Source organism: Pelecanus crispus, chromosome 10, assembly GCF_030463565.1.
Source record: "Pelecanus crispus isolate bPelCri1 chromosome 10, bPelCri1.pri, whole genome shotgun sequence".
NCBI lineage: Eukaryota > Metazoa > Chordata > Aves > Pelecaniformes > Pelecanidae > Pelecanus > Pelecanus crispus.
Genome location: NC_134652.1, coordinates 24183513 through 24209169, shown reverse-complemented (window position 1 = coordinate 24209169; position 25657 = coordinate 24183513). Strand labels below are relative to the sequence as shown.

At 42.9% G+C, this 25657-nt stretch overlaps 1 protein-coding gene across 1 annotated transcript; it reads left to right on the top strand.

The window, feature by feature from the left end:
• Positions 1–9142: 9142 nt before the first annotated feature.
• MYOZ1 (myozenin 1) lies at positions 9143–23315 on the top strand. Its single transcript, XM_009492235.2, has 5 exons — positions 9143–9218; positions 10879–11060; positions 19464–19698; positions 22077–22236; positions 23084–23315. The coding sequence occupies exons 1-5, from the start codon at positions 9143–9145 to the stop codon at positions 23313–23315; spliced, it is 885 nt and encodes a 294-aa protein (XP_009490510.1).
• The last annotated feature ends 2342 nt before the right edge of the window (positions 23316–25657 follow it).

Here is a 25657-nt window from a genome sequence, read left to right as displayed (position 1 = left end):
AGAGACTGGTGTGATGAGGGGTCACTGATCACCAGACATGAGTGCAGTGCAAGCCAAGATTGTCTGCTGAGAAGAATATGCTCCCTTTCTGCTATAATATCCAGCATCCCCTACCAGACCCTGTTCCTAGAAGAGACTCATCAGTGCTCAGTAAATGGGAGCCCAGCAGCAGTGCTCTGTCTGGTGGAAGATGTGACCCCAGAAGAAGAACAGAGTTGGCATCTTTGTTTATGGAAATACTTTTTTTCCTTTTCTGTCTTTTTTTTTTTCCAATTTACAGTCACTTTCTATTTGTTTGTGCAGAAGAATAAACTTGTGATATGCACTTTACATGTGGTGTTTTGTCACCTTCTTTGCTTGACACCTAGGAGGAACTGCTGTGTACAGCACATGCAGTTAGCAGTACCAACAAACTACTAGGCCATGAGAATATAAGGAGTCCAAAAAATGATGGGATGTCTCAGCAATAGAATAAAAACACCTAAGTTGAACTTAAACCCTCTATACATTAAAAAGGTCCCATGCAAGCAAAAACTTAAGTGAAATCCAAAACTTTGGTACTACAGGCTATAAAACATGCACTTACTGACAGGGTGAAGAAATTTATGGGCCAGCCCCAGCTGGCCTGCCCCAGCCCTGCCCTTCAGCCTGCTCTAACCTGAGCCCTACCCTCTGCTTGTAAATCTGGTATCAACGTAAGTTTGTCAGCTCTGGTAAATCCAAATATAAACTCAAATTGAATGATTCAACTTAATATTGACCAAGAGATCAGAAAAACAAATCAGTCAGAAAATCAAATATATCCCATCGTATCCTCAGGCTCCAAGGCTAATCCTAACTCTAACCCTAACCCTAACCTAACCCTAACCCTAACCCAATTCCTGTTAAAGTCTACTCAATTTCTGGATCCTGAGGGGTTAATTGTGCTCAGTTTTGGACAAGTGTTAGCAGGTCACCTTTCCCAGATGCATGTCACTCACAGACAGCAATTCCTGAGCTCTGCAGGAGATGCTGGGGTCAGATGTAGGATTGGACTGCAGACTCTGGACACTTGTCCAGGTATCATTTTGTGGATGTTTTTAGATTAATTACAAGGAGAGGTCCCTTATGAGGTGGTCTGGAGATGGGTCTTGGGACTCTCCGGCATATTTCTGATTGATTTGTGGACAGGAAACGCACAAAGGGGAAGCAATGTTTGCTGATGCCAAACCTGAGCTTCTGTCCAACTAGAAGCACAGCTCCCAGAGATACAAGTCTACAGATGCACAGGCTGCAGATTAGGACTGAATCTTGTTTTGCTTAATAAAGCTGACATAGTAGGATTATGAGCTACCAGGTGGTATGACACATTGCAGGAGAGCTGCTGTGTCCACGGCTCTGATTAAATTCCCTGTTCACCTCTACAACCTTCTCAAGTGAGAGTCATTCCTTCTCACAGCAGATCATGTCAGAAGGAGCCAGACAAACAGACTTTCAAAGATGGAACAGGAGCCAGCCCTGAGGTTACCGGCCCAATGCAAAGCCGAAGGATTACTGAACAGCTATGCAGCAGGCTAGGGGTGAACTTGGGACTTCAGTGTGCTACTCGGACAGTAGTTTAAAACCAGAAAATAGTAAGGTGCCTAGCAGGGGTATCTACCCCCAAACAATCATACCCGATGGAAGCAGAAGTGTCCAGCAAAGAGCACAGCAGGGCAAGTATGTGGCATGTAGGAAGAATTAAGGGTATTCCCAGGCAGTACAGACCTATAGCTTCAACGGCCACTAGATGTTGCCACTGTTCTTCTCTGAGTTACCTGGGGTTTTGGCATTCGCCTGATGTGGTGTTAAGTCTGGAGGGTTTAAAATCTTAGGAAATCCTTTCTTCCTAATCTATCCTCTTTTGTTGTTCACATATGGTGTCGCTCAGTCCCACATACCAGAGGAGAAGGCCAGCTTCATACCAGGGAGTTTTGGCAGCAAGAGGCTTGCTGCAGCTTGGAGGGGATTCCTGGGTGGTAGCATGTGGGGCACGCAGGCAAACAGGCTTCCCAACAAGTAACACACCATGGGCATGCCAGTTATTTCAACGCTCCAGCTCTGTGATCAAATCCTACATATTTCTGTCCCAGTCCTACATCTCATCGTGCATTAAGCCCACTTAGTGGCAGGAGGGAGACTGGCATTAACTGTGTGGTGCTACAAACTACTGACAAGTCTTCCTGATGTCTGTGTAAAAGTGGAAGAGATTAAGCAAATATGAAATATTTTAAAATAACAAATTATTATATATGATGTATTTCAAAATAAAAAACAACCAGAAAAAAGCGCCATATCAAGAGTTTTGCAACTTTTTTTTCAGAACCAACTGAATCGTGTTGAAATCCGCTGCTTATGAATACTTTCAGCACAGATCAATCCTGGGCTCCAGGGAAAAAGGGGAGCAGCATCAAGGTTTAATTCTCTATCTTTGGAAAGTTAAAATGGTGAAGGCTATTTGCCAGACTGACGCCGTTTGCCAGAATTCCACATGATAAAAGTGTGCTCAGGAGACAGCCCTGCTGACAACGCCTGTCTTAGCTACTGCTTATGTCCATCTAGTACTGTGTAATGAAGCAGATCTCATCTGCTGCTCTTGACTTGATTTTGCAGACATGAACAATTTGAAGTTAGACCATTTGAAATTAGGTGCACAAGAACGCAGTGCAAAAATAAATTCATTTTGAAGATATGTCAGAGAAAGCAAAGCTTTGCACAGGCTGTTCCTAAGGACACTTAAGCAAAGGGTATATTTGGAAAGAGGGAGGTCGTCACAGTGAGATACCAACAGTTCCTTGTATGATTAAAAACTCCTCCCTGAAGTGCTGAAACGTCCTACAGGCGGCACATGTACTACCCCGCTGACCTAAGTGGAAACTCCATGTACCCTAGCAAAGATTGAGTTTAGCCACCAAACCTCACCACACTCCAGGTAGATCCCACCCCCCAAACCAAAACTAAACCAGCTCATCGACCAAGGCTTGTCATGATTTAAAACCTTGAGCACTGAGTAGCATGAGTGGGTAAGATAACAGCAAGAGCCTTACATAACTTCTTATCTATGGTGAGTTCATCATATTACTTATGGCAGAGATATCAGATTGGTACAATATTCCCAGCGGAAAAAGCCACTGAGCTGCTGAACCTGGCACCATGGCAGGGCACAAGTGAAGTCTCTGCTAGACCCCACCATTGACATTTCTGGACTACTGAACTAGAGATTTCTATCTCTCAAGAGAAACTGTGCATAGAGAGGAGAAAGGAGCAGGATTTAGTTCTCAGCCTGGTAACTGAAAATGGAGATATATAATTTTATCTGAAGGTAGAGTAGGAGGTGAGAATCTCAGTTAAGGATGTGCCTTGGTGCATAAGTGTCAGACATGAGACTGCTTTATCCAAATCTCCCTATAAATCCTGGTGCCATACTAATAGGATAAACCCTCTCTTATATTCCTTCTGGGTTCAAGGCTCAGGCTCTGTGTGGTACACTCCAGCTGCACTCCTAGGTCCTGTGTCTCACCCGGTGTATGCATATATGCACATGCAGATGAAAATAACCTCTGGAGGATCAGGGTTGCAAGGACAGAACGGGACTTCACATAGCACTGAATGAGGGCTATGGATCATCTTTCAAAGTGGAGGTGGCCACGGTCTCTTCAGAATTTGAGCCTGATGACAGCCACAGACACAACAGCACTGAAAAACCTGGACAAGAGACTGGTCTAAACCTTGGATTTTGCTACTGGATTTTCTGAGGAGTCTGATGATTGGTCTAGGAACATAAATACTACCCACCAGCATCCAGGGAATAAAGGAATCTCCCCATTTCATCATTTCAGCTTCCAGATACTATTTCTGAGCCCTGGATAAAGATCCTGCCCTGTACTCTCTACTCCTAGCTTACTTTCCTTCATGTGCCTGCTCAGCCTGTCTCATTTCCAGTTCCTCACCACCCTGCCTACTTCTCACAAGAGACCTTGACTTGGCGTACAAACGCTTTGTTCCCATCAGACCACAGTTCCCATCAGTCCTTGAAGCTGGACTTCAAGGTCCTTGGCCTTGCCCTTAACCTTGCTTGCCTCTTGCCCTTTGGGCTGGGGATCCACAGAGGAGTCTTGTCTCCTGGAGTTGGCTTACCCTGAATTGCTGTCAGTGCCTTGTTCCTGGTCCTAATTGCTGGGCATGCCTGCTCTTATCCTGATTGAGATGCTCACCCACCATGCTAGACATGCCCTCTCTTCATCTCCTAGCTATTGCTTTTCCCTAGTCTCTCTTGAGTTTCATAAGAGGGCTCACATCTGTTCCCTGCGCACCTCCAATTACCAGCTAGCCATGGGGCACTCTCCTTCCTTCCAGCCTGCTCAGCTCCTCTCTCCCTGCAGCTGCTGTGAACCCCTGGGGTGGGAGGAAGCAGAGGAGCAGCAGGCCATGCTCATGGCAGGGAAGAGCAACCACATACTTCCCTGCTACATCATCTTTTGGAGCTACACCATGCCTCAAAATCCAGCAGGTTTCCACATGATATCCATCTGGCACAAACTGTTCCCCTAAGGTGTAATTTGTGCTCAGGAAGGCACAGGAGATGACTGGAGAAATAATACAGCAGCTATAAATTGGTCTGAAAACAGCTGCTGAAAGCAGAGAGGAAGCAGAGTTTAGCATCACTCTAGTGATTGGAAGAAGGTGCCACATAGTGGTAGCTGCATTTCTCAGCTTCTCACCCCATAATAAAAATCACATTCATTTCTTAGATGATTATCAAAATGGAGCTAGAAACTTCTTAAAATTAAGAGGTAACTGTACCTCATGCCTTTGGGAAAGGGGAGGCAAAGGGCTGCTGATTTTAAGCAATATAGCAGCACATCGTGTCTGTCCTCACTGTGCCCCCACTGCATGCCATCACCTTATGATAGGCAATGGCTCCCTTGATAAACAGGTTTTAGAATGCAGGGAACTTCAATAGGTGAGCAGCATCTCAAAGAGCATAACTGGACTTCACAGCAGGCACTGGGCACTCTGGGAAAACACCCAGCATGGTGCTTAACCAATCCAAGGGAAATAAATGTGGTGAAAAAATACTCCTCTTTGTACAACCTGCAGTGAGCAGGGCTTGGCCAACACCAAGAGACCTGCTCCTCTGTGGCCACCTGCACTTGTGCAGAGTGGGTGTGAAATGTGGACAGATGGTCAGTTGTGACAGTAGTATTCGACACCCTCCAGCTTTGTGCAGATGTAAATGCCTTCACCAGACGTAGAGCTCTGTGATGGTGCCCAGAGCAGGCACTGGGTGTTTACAGTTCAATTCTGCTATGCCCCACACCTGTTTTACACTGGCACAGCTCCGGGGATTTACTCACAGATCACTGGCACGGGAGTGTGGGGACAGGATCTGGGCCATCCAGCCCCCACGGATCATCCTGGTGTACCTGTTGGGCACAGTGAAGGATGCAGCACTCTTTTGGATAGTGGAAAGCTTACAGCATGGTGTTACAGTAGATACAAATGAGGGAGAATATGAGCTGTGCTATAGGCGCAATGTGAGGTATACAAAGTGGTTATATGGATGCGAGAGGAAAATGGGAAACTTTAGGCCAGGAGATTGCCATACATGCCCTGACTCCAAGCATGGTATAAAGGATGATTATTGCCCATAGGCATGTTACAGCGCTTTTATACAGGATCTTCCAAATAGTACTGGGGGTCAACGCTTTGTGCTTTCAAACCACTTAGCACACTGGGAAGTTTTATATGCTTTGGTGCAAGCAAAAACAACTCTACAAAATCAGGAGAAAGGGAAAGTGACTGTCTCCTGATGTTTCTTTCTATCAACTTTGCCTGCAATTCTCTGTGCAGATGATTTTCTACTACAATCACAGCTGTGTTTTTGTTTTGTTTTTTTTTTCTCCCACTAGACTCTAGGTTTATTCAGTGGACAACTTGATTTTGATCCAATGTGAAGTAGGAAGACAATGCTTTCTGTAGGATTTCTGCTTTACATGGAAGCTGAAAGGTATGTGCACCTTTGAGTCATCCAGTATAATGAGATACATCCCCTTCATCCTAGAAACAGAACCCAACTGGGTATGGGGAAAGAAACAGGGAGAGTTGCCTCATAATGAACAGGAGCCAAAGAAGGGGAGTCTTTTGCATGTACAAAGCTGCACCAAATGCAGACAATCAACCCCATTTCTGTCATGAATCAGAAAATTCATTTCCTTGCTATTTGATTCTGCTGGGTTTCCCACACACAGTACACAGCTACTTCCTAGAACTCTGTAAATAGCTTTCTAGGCTTTGTGGTTTTCCTACTACTTCTTGCTTCATGCATACAGTTATTTTTCTTCTGTGCTTTCTGATGCATAATTGGAATGCCTGGCATTTTAGGCATTATGTATGAGAGCCTAGAGGACACAGGTTGAATGATGGAGTGAGGAGGGGGCAGAAGGAGAGCATAAAACAGAGCAAGACCCAAGAGAGCTATTGAGGCATTACTGACAAACAGGACATTTAGAAGGTTTTATGAATAGCATTAAAATGCAATAGGAGGAGGAAGGGGAACGGCATGTTGATTTGAACAGAGAGGAGGAAGAAGCGAGGCACCTACGGTGTGCCTGGTCTTCCTGGGAACTGAGGCAGTGACTGCAGGAGGCCTGAGGAGCAACCTTTTCCTTTCCCCTCTCCTCGGGGCCGGCGGTGGTGCTATCTGAGACTCTGCCCTCTGGGCCATTGGCTATTAATAACTGCAGGATGCCTGTGCGAGCAGCCTTCAGGAGTCAAATTCACAGCACTTCGCATCAGCACTTTGTGCTGGGCAGAGCTTGCCTGCGCCCAGGCACCCTGGGTGAGCGGGGCTGCTGAACAAGCTTCCCCAGCAGCACCCAGAGACGGGCTGGGAGGAGGCAGCCCACTGCTGAGCTCTGGGGCAGGTGCGTGAGCTGGTCTGAGCCTGGCACTGCAAGCCTGAGGTGAGTTGACCGGGCAGCAAAATAGTTTAGAGCAGGCGCTGGAGAGGGTAAAGACTGGTTTGGTTTGCAGCAAAACCAAGGAAATGACTGCTGCAAAGACTGATGCAGAAAAAGACAGGAATTGAACCAAGGCAGAGAGCTCAGGGGAGAAAAGGATAATTGTGGCCCTGGCTTTACGTACAGGATAGTGGGGAGGATGGGTACTGAGGCTCCAGCAGCCTCCCCGCAGTGGGGTGGCTGAAAGAACAGTAGTCCCAGTGTAGCTCTGGACCCTGTCCATAGTGAAAGACTGCAGTCCCTTTCCTTATGCTAGACCAATTGCATGCAGCAGGTTTTCCACTCCTCAGTCCTGCTGGATTAGTAGACGAAGAGAGCAGAATGGGATGGACTTGCCCTCGCTGCTCCTTGGGAATGGGTGTGTTAGAGGAGCACGGTTCCCCACCAGGGCCAGCCCTTTCTGCCTTACCCAGGGAGTCCACGTTTGGGACATACAGATGATTTCCCTCTGTTTTGCCAGTCTCATGACCCATCAGGTGGGCCATAACCTCCTACCCCCCTTGCCTCCTGGCAGCGTTGCCCCTTTCCTGTCAAGCAGGGCCTGCTTCTTTTATATAGCCAAACAGATGTCCGTCTGCTCGAGGAGAATGTGCAGCGCGTGCTTTATGGCTGCACCTGCTCACGCTTGCTTTGGGAATACACCAAGATAGGCTCTTTTACGATGTGAACTACATAGACAGCATCTCAGTAAAAAGAAAAGCTTGGAAATCGGAAAGAAAAACTAATCCAAGGGAGTATCTGCCCATGTGATTGGAGCTGGTTTGCTGTGGCTGGGCTTCTTTTCGCAGTTACCATCACCTCATCACTTGAAAATCATGTTGCAAAAGGAGCAATGGTGGAATGAAACTGTAAAATACATAGGAGATAAAAATGTCTTGATCACAACAAGGGCAGTGTACAAACTCCTAGAGCCAGCTGTTCGCTTTCTAGTTTTAAAATATAACTCATAGTTCAATGTCTTCAGTTCTGAAATTTTAAGCAACTAAAGTGCAAAGAAGAACAAGGACAGAGATGATCAGTTATTGTCTGCTATTGCTGAAGCAAATGGGTCTTTACTCATTTTTCTTTGTATTATATTGTATTAGGTGAGGATCTGTCCCCCTATATACTGTTGCTTGGGCATGGGCAGTGCTGAAGTGAAGGCAAGACATTTGCCCTACTTACATTATGTGTGATAACCCCCAAGAAGGACTCTGAGAAGCTGCCTGAAGAGGAATTGCTGAGATTTGTCCTAACTTTCCCACTTTGCAATACAGACTTCTCATCCTATCTGGGGATGGAGATGGGGAACACTGTACCAGAAGAAATCTCCCTCTTCCCCTCCTCCCCCCTCCAAAATGAAATGCGATAAGATCAATAAGCAAGTGACTTCAAACAACTTGGGCGAACAACTTTAACAAGTTTGCCTGTACCTTCTTCCTCCAGCCCTTCTGTAACAAAACAGTAGCAGTCATAAAAGACAGAATTACTTAGGGTTTTGATTTATTTGGGTTTTTTTCAGACCTTGCAGTCTAGTGGTTTTCTGAATACCTATTCTAATGCTAATAGGGCTATCTAAATATCCAAACCAAACTTGCACATTATTCAAAATGCTCCCAAATAACTCACAGACAGACCCAAAGTCTTTATAAAAAAATATATATTACCATCTAATGATAACTGCATGGTATTATAACATGGTATGATAGAGCAAATTTTCAAACTGGCATTCTGCTACTGCAGCACAAGATGGTAACAGAGCACCACAGTGGCACACGTGGGTGCTGGGAGACTGCCATGTTGCAATTAAAATGCCTATTTTGGATGACAATGCTATATGGCACGTTAGCAATGCTTCTGCTGTGACCTGCTGCCATGTTTTGTGTCATAATTCTAAGTCTCCAGAGAACACCACAATGGCCTGCTGATGATACTCTGTATGAGATGATACCATTTACTAGCTCCTTCATGTGGAAGGGGTGGAAAAGAACCTGTGTGTGAAATGAAGGCTGTGTATCTCTTAACTGTAGATGGCAACTAAAGAGAGGCAAGAAATACCTTTCCAGCGTTTCATTCTCCATTTCCTTGTGTGTTTAGAGCAAAGCAGAGAACCCTTTGTGGGAATGCCCCTTGCAGGGACTCCTGCTCCTGTTAAAAGGAAAAAGTCCACTAAACTCATTGGGAAGCTGACACACGAAGGTAAGATATGCAAAACTACACACATGAGAATTGTTTGGATTTCAGCCTGAATTTCAGCCCTTAAAATTTTACACCCTGTCTCACTGAACTCCCAGCGCAAGACATGCAGTGAACATACCAGGAGGCAGAGCCACAAATATTACTAAAGCTCAGCCTTCAACCACATCACATTTTCTAATTTACTGTTCAAAAGCATTGTACACACACACAGAGGTCAAATGTTGACCTAGATTACACTTTGTAAACCCATATTCTGCTGCAGCATTAATTTGGATGCACACCAGTGTGAACAGAAAGAGAACATAATCTTTTAGGGGTATGAATACTGCAGTGCCTAGTTATATTCTATGTTGTTCTCTCTCTTATAACCTTTGTCTCAAATTTGTTTTTCCTCTATATGAGAGAATTCCTTTGATTCCAGCACTCATTAGTTGAAAAAGTCAAAGTGTCTTAGAGGAGGTAATACACCAGGAAGAATATAACTTGGGATAATTTTCTTTCTACAGAATACCTGTGTATTGGGTAGGGTGACTTTTAATTAACTGTGATATCCTTATCTTCTCTTTACTTTTGACAGCATGGGGAAGGTTTTTAGAGGTTTTGAAAAGCAGTAATTCAGTGCTGTCCCTTTCTTCAGCCCCCAAAAAGGGCTGTAGAAACTTCTTTGCTAGGGTACAGTTATATATTTTTCTGTTTGTCCCTAACCCTTTATTCAAGTAAACAAGTAAGTAAAAATCCAATTTTTACTTAAAGGGCATTTCCTCCTGTGCTATGAAATAGTGCTATATAAAATTCGGTTCCTAAAAATCTAATTTCTTCGGAGCCTATCTAATAAAACGAATGGGCTTATACCAATTTTATACCAGCTTAAGAATGGAGGTTCATTTTCTGTTGTAAATGAGATGTAGAGGTGGATAAGTGGTCTTAACCTTGCTTAATGCAGAAAAAAAGAAAGCCTAGGAAAAGTTGCTTGTTTCTGAATGAAAAGCTTTAACTGCATTTCTGCAAGACTTTTACACTGAAAATGTTTGAATCCATTGCTTTGATGGAGAATTGGCGGTACCAAATTAAATGGAAAAGGACTTGTTGAGTAACCAGGGTATTAAGACTCGAAGAGAACTTAAACTACTTTTCCCTTTAAAAATTCTCCTTAAAACAAACAAACAAAATGATATAATAACACTGAATCTTGCCATGGTTTCAGGATAATGTTTAAACCAAAGCATGCCAGAGCTGTCTGTCTTTATTGTATGTCAGCCCAATCCGAAAAGCTGACTGCCACTCATCTAATTCCAAAGGAGGGGAGGCGAGTGTAGGGCAGTAACCAGACAAGGCAGTGGTGCATTTTGAGGCAGTACTAAGGAATCCTGCTGCTCTGACTGAGGTGCTTCAGATGTAGGACACATGCATCTAGCTCCACCCTTATGCAACTCTTCTCCGTGCAGATTTGCTTTGATTGCAATCCAGAGTAAATTCCACCCATCTATACACAAAGCATCATCAATGTCAAAATTTGGTGCATAGGTTATTTCCTAAAAACTTGGTTTAGAAGAGAATTTTGTTGCTTTGAAGTTAACAAAAATACTGATGCTGGGAAGGAATGGACAAAAGACTTGGACCAGAGCACTTCCTAAAGCATCCCATTTCATATGTTTTGTAGTCATGCCACAAGAGGTGTCCAAGCTGAACTTGGGGAAGAAGATCAGCATCCCCAGAGATGTGATGCTAGAAGAGCTTTCTCTCCTCACCAACAAAGGATCCAAGATGTTCAAATTACGTCAGCTGAGGGTGGAGAAGTTCATTTATGAGAATAACCCTGATGCCTTCACCGACAATTCTGTGGTAGGTTGGAGATTAAAACTAAAAAGCTGCTCCATACGTCCAGGAGAAACAGGAACAGAGTGTGCCCAAGCCCTCCTCTGTCTGTATGTGCATGGGCTGGGTGTGGGGGGGATCTATTAGCAAAGTGGTGCAGGAAAAAGTCAAAATTACATAAACACACAAGTTTTATTCCCTTTCAGCAGCAGCATTAGCTTCCTTTGGCAAATACTTGGTATCACACATGCAGAAGCATGAGAAAATTCAGTACTGAGTGACGAGGGAGGACTGCACGTTTGGCAGGTGTTCAGAGCTGCACAGGGCAGGACTAATTGTTTTTGTACCCATTCTGTTTCTTTTTTGCAAGATGGAAATGATCTGTCCAGGTCTGACTTCTGCTCCAGTAGGTGCGGTTCTATTTTTAGCCTAGGATACACTTTTATGCTTCCTGCTGGGCAGAGTCCTCTGCTCATTTCCGCAAGAAGTTCCATAAATGAAAATTCATACAGAAACCTCTAACCTCACACTGCAATATCTTTAGTTTATTTGCTAGAAGCTATGGGTTTTTTTCTTCTAAAGTATTTTCCTATCAGATATGGTGTATAAATTCAGGCATCCTTTTTTTTTCCCCTTTCCCATGAGTGAGCACTGTTACTTAATCTTTGAACTTCTCTCTACAGTTAGTTGCCTGGTGTAAAGTCTTCTGAAGATACTTAAACTCTTACAGCTGAAACTCTCCTTTCACATTATTGTCAGCAGTTCAGTAAAACAAATAGAAAATGTTTCAGGTTCGTATACATTTTGATGTAGCATCTCCTCTTCTGATGTTCTTTAAAATCAGTTTGGTGTCATTTTATCCATTTATGGCATCTATTTTCCAGTCCAAGGAAACTCAAGCAAAATAATAAAAGTCAAGCTGAAGAAAGTGTTCTGCCAAACAAAACCACACTATTTTTTAGCCCTCTGATGTTTTCAAAAGCAGCAATAAGTAAATCTTTGTAGTTCATTTCTAAAACTGACAATTTGGGAAGCAGGATGTGGAAAGATGGTTGAAAAAAAAATGTCATTAAAATTACAACAGTAGGCCAGATGACAGATCAGGTATGACAGACCAGAGATACAGCAAGTCTATCTGGTATTAGACTTCGGGCAGTTTCTTCATCTATTTGTGCTTTAGGTAGTTCATCTCTTCAGTGAGCTGTCTCCTAGAAAGGATGTAAGAATGAATGGTGTGTTGAACTTTGGACTCTTCAGATGAAAACCCTAGAGAAATGCAAGCTGTTTTTATAAATATTCAGCAATCTCAGAGTTCCTTAAACACATGAGGGCCAAGTTCATATGTCAGAATCTGCTGCAGTGAGGAGCTGGAAAATAATAAGGTGAGGAAATAAAAACGCTGAAGTCCAAACGTTCAAAAATTTGAGGGTGTCACTTAAGGGTGTCCAGTCAAGAGAAATACAACGCGAATGAGTTGTGACAAACTGACTCAAAACTGGACATGCACAGAGTCCCTCCAAGACTGACATTACAAAGGCTGACGACAATCACTTCTTTTTTGTTAGCTGGTTTTCCTACTTTGTTTATTCATCCGCACCTCACATTCACTCCGTACCCTTTCTGTAGTGAATCTTGCCTTCTATTCTGTAAGAACATGCCTGCTCCCAAGCTCTCTGAGCAAGACTGTAAGATTCTGTGCTGTGAAGAAATGTATTTGGGGGTTAGACAAGACCCTAACAAGCCTAAGGTTTTCTTCATGGCTTTGCTATATGAGAACAACGGCATGGCCTCCAAACAGCAGCTGGTACTCTGCTTTAAAATCCTCCATGATTCGCTTTCAGAGCTATCTTTTCTCCACATTCATGGTACAGATAACAAATCTCCATTGGCCAGTGCAGGAAGATTTCAGTCTGCCCTATAACCCTTGCTCGGGGCCAGCTTAGCAGGATCACAAACATAATTGTTACCATTTGCTGGCTGCCCTGTGCGCTCTATGCAAGGACTCTGCCAGGCTGCATCCACTGCCTCTGTGGATAACTATTCTCACCACCACAGCCAGCATGAGTTAGCACCTTTGCTGGCAGTCAGAGCAGTGAGAAGAAAAGCTGAGCTATCACAGCAACTGAGCCATCCTCTCAGAGAGCTGGTTGCTCTTGGGCAGGTAAAGGCAACAGATCTGTGGCCTCGCTGTAATCTTCTTGATGGTTTCATCAGGACAATGCCTAACCTTAGCACCAAATACCTTTCATCAAAAAGCCCTTCTGAGTGCAATATTGATTAGCTTTCTGTTCCTTTCCTTTCTTGCTCCTGGCTTTGCTCAAAGGTGGATGCAGAAGGCTTAAACAAAGGCTTAAACAAAAAGGAACTGTGGGATAATGGCAGAATAAAAGAATTCCTACTGCTACGTCCAGTTACTTCTCCCCCCAGTTAATTTTCATGTCCTTTGCTCCCCATCCCAAAGAACTCCTTGTGCTGTGGGACAGTGAAGGGATTTAAAGCTAGTGGTGTGTTTTCTGCTTTTATGTCATAGATTCCTTAACTGTCTTAGAATATTCTCAGGACACACTCAGCAAAGCAGGGCAAGAAAGGTCCAGGATGGACTACAGGTTGTTTCTTTCTCCCAGAAAAAAGTTTAACAGCAAGGTAATGTAATATAAACATACACAAAGAGAAAGGTTATTAAAAATAAATCCAAACCATGTAAGAGGTCCCAGAATAGCCTGTGCTGTAGCCATAAACCTTCCACACAAGGGAGAAGATCTCAGCAGTCATGTGCCATCGATCCACCCTCCTGCTTCTCTCCTCCTCCTTCTCCAGCCAACCAACCACACTGGACAATCAGATCACTCTCCTTACTTTCAGCAGGGAAAACATATATGTTGTGTGTGCATGAACGTCAGACAGCTCCATGCAGAAGTGAGAACCTGCCACTCTTTCTATCGCTGCTGCGGCTCCACCCCATCCAGTTAAAGGCAAATAGTAGCTAAACGCACAGTGAAAAGGACTGACCATTCCCAACATGAGCAAAATGAAATGCACTACCTACTGTATAGCTGTTTTCAATACTGTGACCCTCTTCTCTTGCAGATATACAGTACAAGGGGATGTTTTTAGGGAGGGCTGAGTTTGACACTTTTAGCACACCAATATCCTGCCATACAGGGAGAGTTCATGTGACATCCTCCTTGTTTGCTGCTGTGCTGGAGAAGCTGAGGTCCTCTGAGCCCTGTCTAGTAAACCCAAAGGATTTCTTCTCCTCACCCCAGGCTGTGCCACCCTGTTGCAGGAACTGTGGTTATCGCCATTTCTCAGAGGATATTATCAACCTCACTGTGAAGCTGCAAGATGCAATTTACCTCTGACTAAAGACCATGATGAAATCCTATCTTCCAATGTGCTATGTGCTCTATTACTGTAGCATCTGACCAATTATACCATGAAGGAAATTACTACATTTATTTTTTAACGATGAAACTGAACCATGGGGTAGATTAACGAATCACCCAAAATCACAGAGAGGGTCTCAGTCCTACCTCCAGGTCTCCTAAATCCCACTTCACTGTTCAGCAATTAATAGATCAGCAGTTCATAGACTGTTTCTCCACTTCATAATGGTAAATTTGTTTGGCCTCAAACACATCAAGATCATATGAAGCTGTTTCTTAGCCTTACAGCCCCACTCATTATTGCCCTAACTCCTCTCAAGGTCCCACCTCTACTTTGGGAACCTCTGTGTAAGACCTTCCTGCTATCATTGAGTGGAAACTGAAAACAAAACCATAGTTACACTTGTTGGGTGTTGCTGTTATGCTGTTTTTCTTCCAGCGAGGATCCTTAAAAATGGCCTGCTAGTCAAAACCTGTGGCCTGATTTGGGTTACATGCAGGAGTATAGAAAGACTTGATTTGCCTCTTTTTTTTTCTTCCCCTCTTTCTGCTTTACCTACCAGATCTTAAATTAAAACCATTAGGAAGGTGGAATAACCAATATCTCAGTAGACAATTATCAGCAGTAGCATACCAAAAAACCCCAGACCAACAGACAAAAAACCCCACCTTGATACTTTCTCAGACTCGCCCACAAGTTAAAATAAATACAGTTTCCACGTCTTGGCAACACTTGTATGAAAACAAGCTGAACATGTATTGGCAAGTAATTTCTGCTGGACTTCAGTCAAGACGTCTCTTCAGATAAGCTACGACGCCAACTGTGAAACAAAACATAAGAAGTGAAAAAGGGTTAAAGAATTGACTTACAGTTCTTCTGGGTAATGTCAGGAGTTACCCTGTATTCCTTTTGCTGCTGAACAAGAACTCAAGAGGAGTAAGCAGAGATGGCAGGACGAGTATGGAAGTGGTTATGTTACAACGCCAAAAGTGGTACTTCACAGCAGACAGAAGTGCACAAACAATGTGCCTCAGAGATCTTGCATGTTAAATAGCCAGACATGATACAGTGTGGGAAGGAAAGCATAAGGACGGAGGAACAGAGATGTTATCATGCAGCTACTTGGTTTAATGCACAAGCGTGCACTGATGGCTTTGTCCCTTAATGTACTTAGAAGAATGCCAATCAAGATCACTGAAAGTACAGTTAAAGGCAAAATGTTAGGAAAAGCATGCTTTCTAGGAAGCCTGTTCTGCAGGGAATATTAAACCTCTTGAACAAATGTTACAGGATAACTGCAAGCTGAGATATGAGAGAGTCTCAGGTTATGACCTAAGTAGAGCAAGCCAGCTGAGATGTAACCTTTCTAACAAAATGAGCTTTGCTGTGCTGGAGTTGGATTGGTGCAGAAGACCTGGAGGTCCCAACTATACCCAAAGCTGTATAAGAGTGAACATGAAGTCTGACGCCTTCTTACTCAAGAAGTGACTGGTGTGGAAACAGCAGAATGACAGAGAGGAAGAGCCTTTTATTTTCCACACCAGTTTGTTGGAGCACTGCGAGAAAACTTTGGACTGAAATTCTGAAACTCAATTTCTTTCATCCACAAAGAAAATGTGGCAAGGATGATATAAAATATACAAATAAGATATAAATATTTTTTGGTAGTATTAGATTAAAATTCCCATTATTTAGACTGGTAAATTCAGGCACAGAGGTGAAAAATAATTTGCCTAAGATTAAACAGCAAGTCAGAAGTAGACCTGGAAATAGAAAGCAGGAGCTCAACCTACTGAACTGTGCCTCTTGGAGGAGCATGTTTAAAAAAAAAATTAGCTTAAGATACTTTAAGAGCTGAGGTTACTTTTTATTTTCATCCTTTTTTTTTACAGTGAATCATAGGTTTAAGGCTATGCAACTCCAAATTAAAGACCGAGGTACACACTTCGATAAAAACAGCAGGCAGTCTATGAGACTCTCCAAGTGTCTGAATTTTAAATCTCCCATCGCACCATTAAGGAGCATTTGAGGGGCTGCCACTGAGAGGATGCAGTCACAGTAACTTCAGAAGTGTTAGTAACTACATAGGCATCAGCCCTTTGGGAAGCTCTTTATCAGAGGTGGAAATAGAAACACATTTGGTGGCCTCAATCATTCTCTTTAGGGCACAGCAAGGAGCTGACGGGGAGCACACAGTGTCTCCTCCTGGGGACTGCCTGCAGTGACGTCAGGGCCTTGAGATACTTAAGAGATCTCAGCTCCATTAGTTGGATCATCTTTCATTATCTATTTTTTATGAGACATATGCAGTAGCTCTAGAGAACTCAGAATTCATCCATCTAGGCACTCAGCCTGCAGGATCAGGCTCTTGCTAACACTAAGGACTTGAAAGACATGAGCCCAATTTGTTTAGCCAACCCAGGGGACTACACATCACATGAACTTGCCATAGTTGTTCTTTTGTTAGAGTGGATTTAGGGATGCCCAGGGACTGATAACATCCACTACCTCCAGCAATGCACAGACAGGGCAGACCCTACCACGCAGGGACTGTGTGATCTGCCCCCAGAGCCAACAGGAGAAGGTTATCAGCCTTCTCAGTTGGCACTCCTGGGCTTCTCTCCTGTGACTTCCAGCAACAGGGTCAATCAACCCTGAGAGGTCGGTTTTGTGATGTGAATAGGCATATATGTAAAAGCTCCACATCCTGTTAGCAACGGCCCAAGACATGCATTCCCCTCAAGTGTAAGCCGTATTTCACTCCAAACACCCTGACCAGAGGCATACTGTAAGTACCAGAGACAAAGCTGCACCTACCCAGCTTTGACTACATTGAGACTCCTGCTTGAGGCTGCTGTTCCTGTGCTCCAGTCTCTTGGAATAAGCTCATTTGAATTCACCAAGGTTCAAGATTTCAAAAAGATTAATTTGCCTTCGCCTCCTGTTATAGAAAAAAAAAGATTCTCCTGTTAATTTGAGCTAAGACAATCTATTGTTGTGGCCAGAACTAAAGAAAATTATATTATTATTGTAGCACGTTAGTAGACTGGGGTATTGCATGGAAAATGGGTCTTTCCTATCTGAATGGAGATGTCTGCTGAACATAGGATGTTTTCCCAGTGGGTCCATGAAGAATCAGGAACTAGCCTGAGACCAATCAAACTAATTTCATTTGCAGCTAAATAAGATTTAGGTATGGCTTTCCTGAGGTAGACCTTGTGTTTCAGAGAAACTTCACTCCTGCTTAGTGTTAATACTGCAATTTAAAATAACACCAGATGACAATGATGCCCCTTCCTGGTCATGTCAAATAGTGCTGTGCACAAAATCAAACCAGCCATTTTTACAGTAGCTCATGTTATGCTGATGTTTTGTGACCCTTTTTTTTTTTTTTTTCAGGAGAGTGCATGTAAGTAACCAGAGGAAAAGAGAAAAAAGCATTTAATTCTCGGGAAGGGCACACAGCATGGATGAAACTTGAAGGAAAACAGATGCAAATCCTGTTTTGAAATTACTGAGCAAATCAGTAGAAGCATTAACCTTGCATATATATTAACGTTTTGAGAATAACCTCTTTCTGACCCCTAGCCCTCAAAAAAAACCCCTTTTCAGTTTGCCCTTTTACAGCTACATAGCTCCCACACATAATTGAACAGATTGCCCTGCTAGCTCCTGTGTACAGCTTAATGCTCACAATCCTCTCCCTTCTCAGTGCTTCCTGACATTCAGGGGAACATTATCTCCTCTGTTCCTAAAAAGGGAATTCCCTATAGCTAGGAGAAGGACAGACAGTCCCTAAAGGCCCTGGGGGCACCAGCTCTGCCACTTCAGCCTGCAGCTGGCTGCCTGCCTGGGTTGCAGCCTGATGACCTGCTGTGAAACACTGGACACTGTTGCTGCAGACACAGGGAGCAGAGGGTTAGATAATTCTGCCTTGAGCCTTGTGGGGTTTTCATTTCTCATCTATTTTTAGCTGACTGAACAGCTGGCCTTGGAAGCCTGTTTACAGCTTGGAAAGCTTCTTTTTGCTAGACTGTACTAGGTGTAAGCCCTGAGATGCCTTAACCCTTTGAGAGCCAGCCCTGAGGTTGGCATGCTTGTCTCCCATTGACTGCCTGGGATGAATTTATACAAGCAGAATTGCAGCATGAGGAACCACGGATTCATTCAGCTTAAGCACCCCAGGGTCTATATATGCTGCACAGACCGTTTGCTCTTTCACTATGTACTGCAGGGATTGTGCATTCTACCCTGCACTGGGGAGAGTGGGTGGCCTGGTCAATAAGACCAACTTCATTTTACTGATAGATATAGCTTGCTTTCTTGCCTTGTTGCTGGTTAGATTTGGTTCATTAATGCACATATTGCTGCAAACAAAACTCTTCCTTTTTGTAATTTTCCTCTTGTGGTCTCCAGGAAGTCTTTCATGTTTTCCCAGGCTGCTATTTCTTCAGTCTTTCTCAATGTGTAAATACCCCTCCCCATGCAGACCTTCATACATAGGGAAAACAGACATACAGGCTTTTATGTTGTCACAGGTACCCTGTTGTTCTGGTGCCCTGTAACACTTAGCTCCAACATTGTAATCGAGCTGACTTTGTTGGACTATCTTAACCTTGATGTGAAAACATTTCCTATTTCTTGTCCACCTTGCTTTCCCACAGGCCAGCCAATGCATCTGTGTCTGGACCTCTACCTGCTCTGGCAAAACCTGTATTTCCTTTCCCTTCCTCCTGTATTTCACACTGATCACTGTTGGGGACAATACACAGATCCTTCTCTTCTCACCCTGATCATATAAAATGACTATGAGGTGTCCATTAAAAGGTGTGCTTCCATTGCCCTTGCTGCTGTTCTACAACTGCTCCTATACTGAATATAGAGAATAACTCACACGAAGTTCTGCCACTGGTTTCGTAACTGAGACACAAAACTGGTCAGATCACAGGGACTCGGGACTTCACGTTCTGGGACCCAACCCTGCAAATGTGAATGGACCATGTCCTGTAACAGGGATTCCTACTCTCTTTTCTCCTGCCCTAGGATCATTTTCAGAAGTTCATCCCACCAGGAGGGCATTACAGGGAAGATGCTCATGGCTATGCCCACGGGCGGATGGTAGGAGGAGTGACAGCTGGGCAGCATGGCTCCAGTAAGCAGCAGCATCCTGCTGTTCCTCCTAGGCCTGGAAGCAAAGGAGGCCCTGGGGACAGCGAAGGGGAGCGTGCTGGGGAATCGGCTGGAAGTGGTGGAGGAGGCGGCGGCGGTACTGAGAAAGGCAAGTATCTCTCTGCAAGAACAAGAAATAACTAAAGCTATCAGAGCTCGTGCCAACCTTACTCTTAGGAACAGGTAAATTAATTCGACTAAAACCTGAATTCTTCCAAACTAAGTTCCATTGCAAAGTCTAGAAAAGTTGAACTGCCTTTAGCTTGACAGTTTCGTTTGCGTGCTTCTGTGTTGCTCAATCATAGGCAAGAAGCAGAAATACCTGCTTTGGCTGGCCCAAAGAAGTGATGGGAAACTTAACTACTGAGCTCCTAAGGTTGATACAGCAGTCTGCCAGTATGGCAGTATGCCAGAAAGAAACCCTTTCCTTTCAAGTGTTTCACACTGACCACTACTGGAGATAGTAGTACTAGCTCTTTAGCTCAGCAGTCTGACCTGACACATCAGTCTCGAGTATGTCAATCCTGCTTTCAAATCAAAGTTTTCACCTAAACAAACAGCACTTTTTGGATAATCTTCAGAAACTGACAGTAGTATTTTGAAAAGTTATCTGGTAATCACCACTGGTCTACTGAAGCAATATCTTTACAAGTAAAAGTATTTTTCATTGAATTTAGTCCTTGCTTAATTTTACCGTCTGTGTGGTTTGGCCAGAAACCTCTAGAACCAAATCCCTTGTATGAAAATCAGCAAGTGAAATCGTTATTTTAACAGTCCCTATGGGATTTTACACAAAAAGCAAATTTGCTTGGGAACCAGGAAACGCTGTCGTAAGTGACCAAACGAGTGACTTGTAAAATCCAAGGTTTTTCATTTACATTCTGGAAGAATGTGCATTTTATATCAAAATAATCTTTTACATTTCTGGGCATCCTTGTGAAAAAGAAATCTGTGTAGACTCTCTGTCTTCTTATAGGAGATTTTTCTCCATTGTTATCCTATTTCTGTGTGCAGGGAGAAGGAGAATTAACAACATACCACAGCTTTTACTGCAGAGATGGATCCCAACTGCTTTTATTTTTCAACCCTAGCAATCAATTTACTTCTAAACTACTTAAATTTGTTCACACAGAAAGAGGGGGGTAGTTGGTTTTATTTTTTTAATGAAAGTGAGATTCTTGTACATGTCTGCAATTCTCTGTAACCAGGAAAGCCCAGGATTTGGCAAGGTTTGAAGAAAATAAGCAAGACAAAGAAAGAAGGTGTGAGAAAGAAGAAAGTTTCAGATAAGAGTAATAGTGCTCATTCTTTGCCACTTAAGGCATAAGGATTTATGATTTCTACACAAACTATAGCACCATGAAAGCACCAGAATGTCTAACTAATTTCATTAACCTATTATTCCCATCTGTCCTAATCAAGCTGAGCATTAGTCATTGCTCAGGAGTTTCAAGGTTTCTGAAGGACGAGAATCTTAAAAGTGTGCTACATATCAATACACAACCAGTGCTCTTATTAGCAAGGTCGTATTATATACAACTGGAAGGGAAGGAAAAAAAAAAAAAAAAGAAAAAGGCACACAGAATGAAAACCCTTGTCTAAGCAAATTCGCTTAATAGAGCAGCCAGAAGCTAACCTAAAATTTCTGGCAATCAACTATCTGACTTAACAGCAAAGTGCAGTTCTGTCATTGACAGGATTTTAACTCCCAGAGAGATATCCCATCATATTTTCAAACTGCTTTTAGCCATCCTGAGGTGTTTGTCTGTAACATCCTGGCTCAGCAGGGGTAAAATATGAATGTCTGTTCATGTAATCACAAACAAAATGCTAACTTATAAAAATACCGAGACAAGGGAGATGGTAATTTTAGAACATTCAAGAATAGTCTACTGAGGAAGACATTAGTAAAGATGGTTGTGAGTTGCCAAGACCCTGAAATATGATGGTTAAAGGTTTTTGGTCAGTTAGAGCCAACTTCAAAGTCTGAGCCTAGTTTTGCAGTTTACAATCAGGGCTTTGTTTGTTGCACATGATGATGAGGTTTATGTGGAGGGGTTATGTCTGCTATGATCAGACAGGGAGGAGAGAAGTAAATTATGAAATTAGATAGCATTTTGCCTTATATAAAGCTTCCCCTGAGGTAGTGAAAGAGATGATGGGGTAAGGACGTTGGTTCTTGTGGTAAGAGGTTTCTATCTGAGCAATCAGCGAACAATGAAAAATTAGCTTTCAAATATATGCTCTAATCCAAATTCCTGGATGAGTGGCTCTTAGACTGTGGTAAACCTGCTTTTGTGGATAAAGATGGAAGTGGCATATGACAGTCTTTTTTAAGAGAAATCTAACCATAAAATCTTGGACTTGATCTAGGAGGTACAGAATTTGGAAACAAAGCTGGTGTCTCAACTTCAATAGCAGAATACAGAAAGGCAATGTATTTAGAGTGTCATCTAACTAGAGTGTTTTACCTTCCTCTGTTTACAGATGGAAAGTCAGGAGGCAAAAAAATCACTGTATTTAAAACTTACATCTCCCCCTGGGAACGAGCAATGGGTATCAGCCCTGAGGACAAAAGTCAGTTCACCATTGACTTACTGTCATATAGTCCCAAAGCTGATTTCCCCCATTACAAGTCTTTTAACCGGTAAGTCTTCTTGGATATTCAATTCAGTTTATTTAGCATGAGAAAACACAATAACCCCGCCATAGCCCTCCCGTCTTGTGCAATATAAATAATTTTTAAGTTGCATGTCGTGTTGCTTAGCACAGTCTCCTGTGGATGAAACATTTGGAGGCCTACAGAGAAGATACATTAAAAGCTAGAGATTTTAATTCAGTTTATGGAGAGAAAACCTACGCAGCAGGCTAAGAGGACTTTAATGCTATTTCCCTTTCTTTCTTGCCCAATTTGACCAAGGAGCTTTAGCTTGCCACTGTTTATTACTGCAGCCATTTAAAGTTCAAGAGTTCAGGAAAAATACTTAGGATCAGAGACCATATACTTCACAGTACTTCAGATAAGAATCAGGATCTTCCTGCTGCTTCTGATAAGAACTGAAAGTTTTACAAATATTTCTAGGGCAGCAACAATTTCCTGTTAACCTCTCTATATGATTTTGCCACTCCCTTCCATAGCCTCGGGACATCAGAACCCAGGACAAACCCAAATCCCAATAATTTCTGCAATAACACAGCCTCTGCCTCCTACATGTATGGGGCACCAACAGGTGTGAAAGGTGTGTGGTTTGATGGAGATTTATGCAACAAGGGTGAAGGAAGTGCACAGGAGCAGAGAGGGTTTTTTTTTTTTGTTTTAAATCTTTTTTAGTATATAGGCAATGGATATGTATATATTCTTGGGAAGGATTTGTTGGCTAGCCAACTGCAACAGTGGTAAAATTGACAATCTTGATAACTGAGATGATTTATTTTCTAAATCCCATTGTCTACCTATGCTCTGTTCACTAACTCCATCTATTCCCCTATGCCAGGACTGCCATGCCTTATGGGGGTTATGAGAAAGCAGCCAAACGGATGACCTTCAAAGTGCCTCAGTTTGATATTTGCCCTTTGCTTCCAGAATCTCTCATGATATATAATCAAAATTTCAGCAACAGACCCTCCTTCAACAGAACCCCAATACCTTGGATGCCTTCAGGAGACTCATCTGAGTACCACACTGAGATCAATGTGCCAAGGAGTGGTGAAACAGAAGAGCTGTAAATCCCCACTGCCAAGGCCTTCCTTTTTTCTCAGCCCTTTCTATTTGCAAGTTGATAGTAAGGAGCTGAAAAGTGCAACTCTAGTTCTGTCAGCCCTTCCTTTCTTTTGCCATTAGCCCAGACAGGTTCCTAGCAGGTTCTAAACTTATCTTCGCTGTGGTGTTAATCGGTATCAGGAAAAGTTTGAGGGAAAGGAGCTTTTTATTCGCCAGGGCATAAAGGGGCAAAACTAGGAAGTGTTTTTGTGTTTAGCAATGCTAAATGCTGCCTCTCTGCTCCATAATAAATCTGTTTTGTCATATATTAACAAGTAATAAAACACCAAGAGGAATATAAGCCTTTGTGTTTTCTCTTTAAAAATGCTGCCAAATCTAAATCAATTTGGGGATCAGCAATAACAAAAGTTTCAGTCTCACAACTAGACTTGGAAGAAAGATTGGGGACTGATGGGGATGGTCATAAGATAGGTATACATCAAGGTGGCTTGGATAAATACTGCAAAACTGATGGTGAAGAATGAGGACTTTGACAGGAAATGATACAGATAATCATGACAGCATCAGAGATAAAATAGCGAGTCAGCCTGTCAGTGTAACAGACAGATTAAAGTATTTCACCGTCACCTAAGATTCCCCAGTTCTCCAGAGTATAAAATAGGTGATAGCTTAAGGTTTTTTTTTCCCACAGATAGACCAAGAAGGCAATAGGTCGGAAGGAACAGAGGCACACCCAAGTGAGACAACTTGCCCGTAGTTACACAGCAAGTAAGCAGCAGCTTTAATTACAACAGAAGTAGGAGTTTTTCCTCCTTGTCTAGAAATCCTTGCAACCATATATTTGAATTTTATTCTGTTTGGATAGTTATGAGGTTGGCTTTATTACACTCCTCTGCAAGGCTACCGCCAGGGCTACCCTGAGATCTCTTAAAAATTGTGCTAACAGGCTGCAGAAGTAATGAATGAGTAGTTTCCTAACCTTTTTGCTGAAATGGCTAAAGAACATTTATTATATGTCCTATTACATGATTAAGAAGTATCCATAACTCAGTTCTGTGACTAAGCTAAAAAACATTAAGGTGGTACTTTGATCTTCTGAAGAATATTTCAACAAAAATGAAAAAGGTTGTCTTTTTGACATGTTCCTACAAAGTATTTTGAGTTGAAAATAAATCCTCAGAAAAACTTCTTTTGTTTCTTTGGATAAAATGGATCCTGGAATTAGTTGAAAAGACATTTCCCACAGTGATTTCCTTTTCTAATTCCTACATGAATACATGCAAATTTCACTGGTGAAAGACATTTAAATGAGAAATTCTCACATTCTACTAAACTATTAGTTTATTCTGTATTTGATCTCTGTCTGGAGATAAGGTTGCTGTGGTTTTTCCAACATTTTTAATCAATCTACCTTTTTCAATTGCATTGTAATTAAGGGGGAGGGATTTCTTTTCCAGTTTGAAAAGTATTCTACCTGTATTACAAGAATCCAGGCTACAAAGAGAATGCCAGAAGTTCAGAAAGACAGGAAATTTCAGAGAAAACTAGGTGACACTAAGCAAAATATTTTCCCACCAAATATGCCATTTATTGCCTCCCCTTTTCTGACAGTGATTTTAGACTCTTGCAATACAGAATTACATGATTTTTTAAAGTGAAAGACATGATGCTTTCACGGTAAATATATCAGGAGCCGCAGAAACAAGACAGTTGGGTACCTGGATGTCATGGTCTATTTTCAGTAGCAGGTGTTCCAGATCATGGGCTAGTTAGACATGTCAAGGTGCAGGGAGGGCTGGCTGCTCCAAGGAGGGGTGAGCCCCAGGCAAGCCCGGCACAGGCAGTGCCCTCAGCAACCAGCACACATGCCCACCACATCTGAGCATGGCAGGCAAAGCCAAGTGCTGGTGACAGGGTCCACCAATCATCCCAGACATGGTGAGGGGATGAATCAGGCACGGGGGCCATCCAGGGAGTCTGGTCAGGAGCAAAGGGAGACAGGGCTGGACACAAGCTACACTGTGGGTCCAAAGTCCATCTAGGAGACAGGCTAGCTCCAGCACAGGTCTCAGGTCCACCCAGGAGACAAGAGTGCAGGCCAGCACCCCTACAACGTAGCTCAGACAAGGACCTCAGGCCCAGGACTGAGCTTAAATGGAGTTTCTGGGCCATAAGTGGGGTGCAGGTCCCAGGTGAGGCTGGTCAGGGCAGCTAAGGGCTGTTGATGCACACAGGGCAATGATACCAAAATGTTTGGGAATGCCAATATAATCACAACAATCATTTGAGTTCTACTGAAGCATAGGAAAAAAAGACTAAATAAAATAGGTCCTTAAACGTGCAAGGA

What these genes read in the sequence shown, in the direction of transcription:
- MYOZ1 (XM_009492235.2), top strand. Translation starts at nt 9,143, where the DNA reads ATGCCCCTTGCAGGGACTCCTGCTCCTGTTAAAAGGAAAAAGTCCACT. An exon ending in CGGCGGCGGTACTGAGAAAG is followed by an intron (nt 19,699 to 22,076) that starts GCAAGTATCTCT and finishes CTCTGTTTACAG; the next exon opens with ATGGAAAGTCAGGAGGCAAA. An exon ending in CATTACAAGTCTTTTAACCG is followed by an intron (nt 22,237 to 23,083) that starts GTAAGTCTTCTT and finishes CCCCTATGCCAG; the next exon opens with GACTGCCATGCCTTATGGGG.